Source organism: Gavialis gangeticus, unplaced genomic scaffold (genome assembly GCF_001723915.1).
Source record: "Gavialis gangeticus isolate Ggan-Ray unplaced genomic scaffold, GavGan_comp1, whole genome shotgun sequence".
In the NCBI taxonomy this organism is placed as follows: Eukaryota; Metazoa; Chordata; order Crocodylia; family Gavialidae; genus Gavialis; species Gavialis gangeticus.
Window position 1 is genome coordinate 111,808,637 of NW_017729025.1, and position 8,619 is coordinate 111,817,255.

At 43.6% G+C, this 8,619-nt stretch overlaps 1 protein-coding gene across 4 annotated transcripts in view; it reads left to right on the forward strand.

Moving 5' to 3' along the window:
- Window positions 1-982: 982 nt before the first annotated feature.
- The window catches only part of LOC109298981 (actin, aortic smooth muscle-like), a 48,880-nt gene continuing 41,243 nt past the window's right edge, over window positions 983-8,619 (forward strand). The window contains exons 1-3 of one of the 4 annotated variants that reach the window (XM_019519418.1): window positions 1,029-1,075; window positions 1,967-2,035; window positions 5,826-5,973. In XM_019519418.1, coding sequence (XP_019374963.1) covers window positions 5,845-5,973 — 129 coding nt within the window. In that variant the 5' untranslated portion in view covers window positions 1,029-1,075; window positions 1,967-2,035; window positions 5,826-5,844. Of the gene's footprint in view, window positions 1,076-1,966; window positions 2,036-5,825; window positions 5,974-8,619 lie in introns of all 4 variants that reach the window. The other 3 variants (XM_019519417.1, XM_019519420.1, XM_019519419.1) reach the window with 3 other exon arrangements.

Consider the following 8,619-nt stretch of genomic DNA (forward strand, 5'->3'; position numbering starts at 1 on the left):
ATCCGTGGCATAAGGTCATATAGAATTTGCCCAGAAGTTATTGTACATATTATATATCTGTATATTATATAAGTGTATATATGTTTATAATTTATATTTTATTTAATCTGTAATAAGTTAATATTAATACATTTGTATATAGTTAAGTACCATAACTGTCCTGGCCTGGCTCTACAGGGAGAGAGGGAACTGTGAGCAACTTGCAGTTCACCCACAACATGCCTGCCAGCTAACAATCCCCCCAACTGGAGAAGAGAGTACATACCCCAGTACACCCAGGCTACAGAAGTAACCACTGTAAGTCAGTCTATTGGCTTGCAAAGCTTATTCCTTTTACTGGTTCTTTATTTATTTTCTTTAGATGAAAGCTATGTATTTCCTCTTTTGAGTCACCTTTTCTTGGTCTTAAAAAATGTCCAGCTACTTCCTGGCCATTGTTGTGGTTGCCATGCTGGATAATTACCCGCTTTTAGGTGCAAAACAGTTAGTGCTTGTTTTAGCTGGGTGACTTGTTGCTGATTCAGCCCCCATTTTCAGACACCGACTCATCCACACACCAAGATAAGGGGGCTATTTTCTGTCTTTGTACCACACAAACAGATAACATTTACAGTTGAAACACCAGTACATGGTAAGAACTTTCCCTTTTGTAACCAGTAGCAGCTTATGGGTGGCTGGTACTAGGCTATTTTTAGTTATTTGCGGTGTAATGAAGCAAAATGCTTTTTTGATGACAGCAACAGACCTAGTAATTATTTTGGTCATTTTCAAAGTGTGTGAGAGTGTTTCTTGCCTTCCAGGGGAAGAAATCTAATATTAACTATCATGTAGTGAACAACTTAGTGAATGGGAAAGAATCCAGAGTTGTCAGAAATTCTGCCCTAATTTATCCAGTCCTTTAAGCTGTCACTTTGATAAGCAGAAGCTGAAAAAAATTGCTTCCAAAAATGGCTCGACAGATGTAGGTGTTCTGCGAACTCCATTCCACAGGCTGATATAAATGTAATGGAAGGTGAGATCATTTCACTTATCCCAAGGAGCTTTTACATATCTTCACTATCTCCTGGTCTCTTGGGTAAGTATTACCCTGAGATCTTTTCAGTTGCATTTGCTGATTTAAGTCTTCTCCCCCAAAATACCTGTAGTTGTCTGTGTTTGCAAACCCTGGGCTAGCTGCTGCTTGCTTCAGTCTGAAAAGTAGTCCCAATGGGACTACTACTATGAGGTGATTAGAACTGAGCACTTTGGAAACAGTATTATTATAGAAAAGTTAGTTGTGACAGGAGAACCTTACCGATTCATCCTGGAGTTGGGAGATATGGTGCACACACATTGCTGTGGCAATTAGCAACCAAAATGAAAAAGGGGAAATGGAGCCCAATATGTATTTTTATTTATTTTCTCACTTGTAGTTATTTGACAATACTTCTCAAGAAAATTATTGTGCATTTTTATATAAAGAATACAGACAGGCAGTCCTGCTGATTTCATTACTATTTAATACTGCCTAGGCAGCAAGAGGGCCAGCTATGATTTTGGCAAGGATTTAAAGTTTTGTAAAACTTCTTAATATATGTTTGAAGTTTTGAATAAAGCATGAATTCTATTAGGCGTAGATAAGACAGCAGTCCTGTTTTACAAATGCTGAAACTGTGCATTCCTTCAGGAAAGATTTAGTTAGGGAGTGCTACATATTCTGCTACAAAATGAAGGACCCAACTGTAGTAGAGGTAAAACTTCCCTAGTGTATTCCGGCTGGCTTAGGGCCTTATTCAGAAACCCACTGAAATCAAAGGGAAACTCCCTGTTGAACTCACTAGGCTTTGAATCAGGCATTAAGATAAGCCAAAATGGTTTAAAAGTACTTAGTGCTTGCTTTGGTTACAGCAGAGGATTTTTTACACAAAGCATTATGTATGTTCAGCATTACTGAAAATATTCACTCAATTTACAACTTACTTGTAAGGCATTCTGCAGTATCCTGTTCTGCAAGAGATCAGAAGCCTCACCCTTCACTTGCTAATTTGACTCCAAGGTAGGTATCAGCAGAGGTGTAACTAATAGGGGACTGTGCCTTTTGTGGCAGGGTCTTGGCTGGTTGTGGCAGTGGAGCTGGCTGGCTAGGCAATAGCTACAATCGCTATCTGTGCACACCCTCTAAGTGGGTGCCCAGGACTGATGCCCTGGCTGCCCACTGCTTGTGATGTTGTTGCGTATCAGGCTGCAGACCCTTCCTTGTGTAACTTATCCAGGTGCAAAATGACAAAGATATAACAGATCAGAAAAGGCTGCTTAAAATGATATAAAAATAGCTTTTCTGATGATTCAACCCTTTATTACAAATGTGAAGCAAAATAATGTGGAAGATATAATACAAAACACAAAGATGAATGTCCTGGCTCTTTTTTCCCTCATTACTTCATGCTTCAGTTAAGGCTAATTCTGCCAAATTCAAGAATAAAATAATCAGTTTTAACTTAGAATTTCCTGTCTTTGTTCCTTTTATCTGTGTTAAAAGGTCTCAAAGGAACACATACTGTTTGCAGAATTTAAACTTCAAACTCTATTGTTTTAATGATGTAAATATAAAATTCTTGAAGGCAATTACCTGAGAAATGCTCTTTTAAGTGGTTACCATTATGTGCACTGAAGGGAATGAAGATGAAGAGTATAAAAGTAAAAGCACACCATGGGCTTCCTAATAAAGCAAGCTCCAGAAACCATAAAGTATTACTTAATACTCTCAAAATAGAATCAGAGCATTCCCTTCTTTCATATTGGTTCCTTAGATATCCCAATGCAAGAAAGAAACCTATTTCTTTCCATCAGCATAGTAGCTTAACGGCTCTCCGGTGTACATTTTATGATCATTCTTCTTTAGTTGATTAAGTATGAAAATGATTGCAGTCCACTTTATCTTAAGACATTTCCCTTCTCATTTTGCAAGTTTGGCTAGCCAGACGGCAGGTAACAAAATAGCTGCCTCTGTGGAAAGAAGGAAGTTAGTAATGCTCCTGTAAACCCATCAAAACAGAAGCAGTCTGCAGGATCTACCTAAGGGAGCGTTCTGCAATTGATGTACTGTGTTGATTGTGGCACTTTGCCATATGATTGTGAGTTGATAAACAAAGGATATCTTTTCTGCTGAAGGTCCAAATTTGGTCATTGCTTTTATCTTCATTGTAATTGTCATTGATATCACTGGGAATTCATTCTTTTTAACTGAAGATATAATTTGAAACTTGGTAGCTTGAAGAGAAGCTATTTTAATGCCATGATTTGGAAGCATCTTTTCTATTTTGTTTTAAATGTAAATGCACGTGATCTTACAGTTTTCCATACAAAAGATATATGGGATGTATGTGAATGGGAATGGCATTTGGAACAACATTAAGGGATTGTACAGGAAATCTAAATGTACATATCCTGTATGTTTGACTTGATCTTATTAGCCTGATATGGTTTAGGTAGTTTTTTGGCATAGTTGGACCTGTGAAAGGATTTCCCAGTTTCAAGCTCTGATGTTTCAGTGTAATCTTGCATGTGCCAGTGCAAACATGAGGTAATTCTACTCCTGCATGTTTTAAAATCTCTACTACTGTCACTCAGGACTTACACTTGTAAGAGCAAAATAAATATCTGGCTAGCATTAGAGCCATCCCACTAAATGGATTGTCAAGCTTAATAGATTCGCTCACTTTTCCCCCCAGGGTTTTAGCTGAAAGTCAACAGTGATCCCTATCAAACGGATTGGATGTTTGGCTATTATTAGCTGGTGAAATTAGCAATTTCCTAAACAAATCTGTTTCCTATAGTTAACAATCTCGGGTAAACAAATTATTCCGTTCAGTGTACAAAAAAAAACAAGTTCTTAGGTGCAGACAGATCAATGAGTTAAACTTAAATGTCTTGTTTTTACAGTATTTTTAATTCCATATCTTTTCCATCATGATCCCATCTCATGCAAATATACTATTTTATCAATTACATGTTTAGTTTTATCAGTATCGCCTTTTCAAATTTCTGCTTACTGAAGAAGCAGATATATTGGGGGCGGAGGGGCTGGAGGAATGAGTAAGAAGTAAAAAAAAAAAAAGGCAAGTAGAAAGAAGCTCATTGCTTCTTTCCGTCAGCATAAATAGCTGATGCATTTTGTCTTAGGAGTGACACATTCCATGGCATCTATGTGAAAAAGATCTCAAGAAATTTAACTTATTGGCCCTTTCTAAGAAACCAGTTCATTTCTCCCATGTCCGACTAACTTATTCATTTGAGGCATTCTGAATTCCAACCACTACAGCTCTTGTCTTTTTCCACTGTGTTAGTAAATGGCTCTATTGCATCCTTGCTTAGTAAAACAAATCTGAAGAGATGGAGAGTCTAAGAAACTTATAGAATTCAAGCCTTTTTGGGGGAGAAAAGCCCTTTATGTTTTAGAGGTCTGTTGAAAAGACAAGATACATTTATTGCCAGCAAATCACAGGGGGCAAAGCAACTGGGTGAATTGAAGTTCCAGGTTGCCTGGCAACCTGATTCCAAAAGTAGTCATGATGTCATTGGCTTTTCTGTCCATGCATGCCAAAGTCCCCAGTCAAGATGCATAAGATGCATAGGTGGGAAGTCAACACTACTGAGCAACTATGTATTTGCCTGGATATCCCAGAGCGAACTGGGGTTGACTTTGATTTCCCAGTTCAGCTCCTCTCACTGCCAAGACCTTGACCTGAAGAAAAGAGGCAGGTTTCTAGGAAGGAAAGAATATAATGCTTTCTACCAAGTTCTTCTCCCAAAATGAACTTCAGGTGTCTGAAACAGAAGTCTTGGTGACATCTAGGCCCAATGGAAGTCAGTGGAAGTTTTTCATCTCTCACAGTGGGGCCATGGCTTCACCCAAGTAACTTGCTGGAGTTGAACTGCTTTGGGCTGGTTGAAACAGCCATGTCTAAGTTCATTTCCCAGAATAGCTACTTTGATAAGGAATTCTCCATTTACAAATATAGCATAGTTTCTGTTGCCAGCAATTAGCGTAAGAGAGGAGCTGCAGTTTAAAATCACACAACAAACCCTTCCTTGAAATGTTCTGTGAGGATTATTTTTAGTAAGTTATTGCTGATAGGTTATTGCACTATGGATAGAAGAGGGGAATGTTTGTAAAGAGGATAAATAATGTTTGAAATCATTGATCATATAACTCTGACATTCTAGTTTGCAAGTTTGAGCTAGTTTATGCTAAAAAATCCTCCCAAAGCAATGTCTCAGAATGATGTTTGACTGCACAGCTATTACCGGTAAGAAATACCCTCTTCAAGTTTCTAGTGAAGTGCACTTTCTAATAACAGCCTTAAAAGGGATTACCAGTATTTCCTTGTAATGGATTTATAGTGATCTCAGTCTTAACCATCCAAGTTAGAGCAAAAATTGACCATCCAGAACAACTAATTCTGCCCTGGCTTAGGTGGTTTTAACACTCATAGAAGTAAAAAAGAAGAGACAAGCACATATGCCCAGACTGATTTTTGAACCTACTCTTTAAATAATGTCAAAATATTACAGAATTCTTTGAGAATGCTTAAGAGAACACATCAGGTTAGGGATTTGCCTTTGGGAGGTGAGAGATGAAAGTAACAATCCATTTCCTTCAGAGACCCACTTGTGCTGAAATGTCAGCACATGATGTGCTGATCTTTGCTGTATTGAAACCTTAGTGTAGATGTCTCTGTCTTGGGGCTATTCTTCAAGGTCTTTTTTTGCAGCTATTTAATGTTTAAATGATTGAGACATGCTTCTGCTTCTCAGCCAGCTCCCTTAAATTGTTGCTGTTACAGATTAGAAGTGTGAGGCACGATGTGCGATGAAGATGAAACCACTGCTCTTGTATGTGACAATGGCTCTGGGCTTTGCAAAGCTGGATTTGCAGGAGATGATGCCCCAAGGGCTGTTTTTCCATCCATTGTGGGACGCCCTCGACACCAGGTCAGTTTGTACCAGCATGATCCCCTTGTATGTGTGTCTCTCTCTCTCATATAGCCACTGAAAACAGCCTTTGGTTATGGTTGTCACGGAGTGGGGCCTAGGAGCGGCCGTGGTCCCGCTAGCACCCCCTACCGTGCCAAGTGGGCGATCCAGCACCCTCGATTCTCACCCGCCATGTCTTGTTGGAATAATAGTTTGATATGGGAGGCTGCCTTACGATCCCCTTTGACACAGTGCTCTGCTCATACCGCCCCCCCGTACCAGATGGGGTGACTTGGTGCAACCCCCAGCCTTATGGGCTATGTGTGCCTCCTACCTCCCCTTTAGCACGCCCCAAGCCTCGCAGCTGTTCCAGATGTTGTCTGGTCACTTGTGCCTTGCCTGGCACCCTGGGCTTGTCACACAACCCACGCCCTTCCTCGGGCACCCCTGGGCTTGTCACGCAACCGACTCCCCTTGCTCTAGCGCCCCTGTGTTCGCTAGCCCTCGCCCCTCTCTGGGGCCTACTCGTGTGTTCACCCTTCTTCAGCTCTAGATTGCACGTGCCAGCCTGGCCTCGGGCCTCCACCCGCGCCCTCGCACTTCTCTGGGGCTTGTCCCGCGCTCAACTGCGCTCAGGGCTCAGGTGGCACGCAGCCGTGCCTGGCCCCCTCACCCTTCTCGGGGTCCTTTGCCTGACTGGGCAGAATACCACCCTCGGGCTGGCATCTCAACCCCACACACCGCACCACACCGGTGCCAAACAGCCATGCCTCCCAGGCACTGCTCTACGCCCCCAAACAGGGCACCCAGGAACCGCCAGACTACTGGGGAGCTCCCGTGAGGACACTGCGTCCCACCGGCGCCAACCAGCCGTGCCTCCCTGGCACTACTCGGTGCCCAAACAGGGCACCCAGGAAACCCCCCAGACTACTGGGGATCTCCTGTGAGGGCACCGCATCCCACCGGCGCCCACCAGCTGTGTCTCCCCGGCACTACTTGGTGCCCGAACAGGGCACCCAGGAAACCCCCCCAGACTACTGGGGATCTCCTGTGAGGCCTCCTCGCACCCCTACAGCCTCACCCGGTCCTCCAGTAATATACACAACGAACTAAACAGAACCATAAGCCAACTGGCTGTAACAGAACAATAAGCCTACCGGCTATAACATAAAGTCCAGGTCCCACCTGGCCTTCCAGTAAGACCTCCTAGTCAGGGTTCTCTCCCCCCTTGCCATGATGCAGCTACTCGTTCTATCAGTCTGCCCGATGCAGCTCGGCTCCACTGCAGAGCTCTTGCTCCTCTGGCTGCCAGCAGGGAACTACTAGCCAGGCTCTGGCCTGGGCTGTTTATAAGGGCCCGGCCCTGCTCCCTTCTGGTCACCTGACCAACATGGTTGCTCCAGCAACCAGCACCTGAGCTGCCCTGGCAATTAGCAGAGGCCCCAATCCCTACTTAGGCACGGGGCACCCGAGTGCCCCCGTGACAATGATGTACTCCTTATACAGGCCAATCTCTCATTGATTTCTATGAAAACCTTGTCAGTACAAGATTTGAAGAATTGAGTTCATAGATTGTTAGGGGCTGGAAGGGACCTTGTAGCCCATCATGTCTAGTCCCCCTGCACTAGTCAGGAAAAGACAACTGGGGTCAAGTGACCCCAATGAGGTGACTGTCCAGTGTCCTTCTGAAGATTTCTAGGGTAGGTGACTGTACCACCACTGGAGGGAGTTTATTCCACAGTCTGGACACCCTGCTGTGAAGGAATTTTTTTCCTGGAATTAAGCCTAAAGCAGCTTTCCGGGAATTTGTATCCATTGCTCCTGGTCTTCCCCAGGGGTGCCCTGGTAAACAGCTATTCACCGAGTTCTTGATGTACTCCCCTGATGTAGCAGTAAGCCACTACCAAACCCCTCTCAGCCTTCTCTTCTGTAGGCTTAAGAGGCCCAAGTCCCTCAGCCTTTCCTCATATGGCTTGTCTTGCAAGTCTCTGATCACACCAGTGGCTCTTCTTTGGACCCTCTCAAGTTTTTCCACATCCTTGCTGAAGTGCGGCACCCAGAATTGGACACAGCACTCCAACTGCAGTCTCACCAGTGCAGAGTACAGTGGGAGTACCACTTCCTTAGTTTTGCATGAGCCATAATGGTTAATGCATGCCAGCTTGTTATTTGCCCTGCTGGCCCCAGCATCACACTGCTGGCTCATGTTCATGCAATGGTCAATCACTGCTCCTAGGTCTCTTTCGGCTGTGGTGCAAGTCAAATCGTTGCTGCTGAGCCTGTAGGTATGTTGGGGATTGTTTGCCCCCAAATGGAGCACCTTACACTTCTGAGTGTTGAACTTCATCTGGTTCCAGTCCACCCAGCTGCATTGGTCCAAGCACGGATACCTAAGGGACACCACTGGCCACTTCTCGCCAGGATGACACAGATCCGTTCATGAGAACTCTCTGGGTCCTACCATGCAGCCAGTTTTCCACTCACTGAACTGTTGAGCAGTTAAGCCCACAATCTTCCAATTTTTCCACAAGCATATCAAGGGATATTAGATCAAAAGCCTTTTGGAAGTCTAGGTACATAATGACATCCTTCTCTCCCATGTTCAGGTGGCAAGAGACCTGTTCTTAGAAGGAGATGAGATTGGTAAGACAAGACCTACCCACA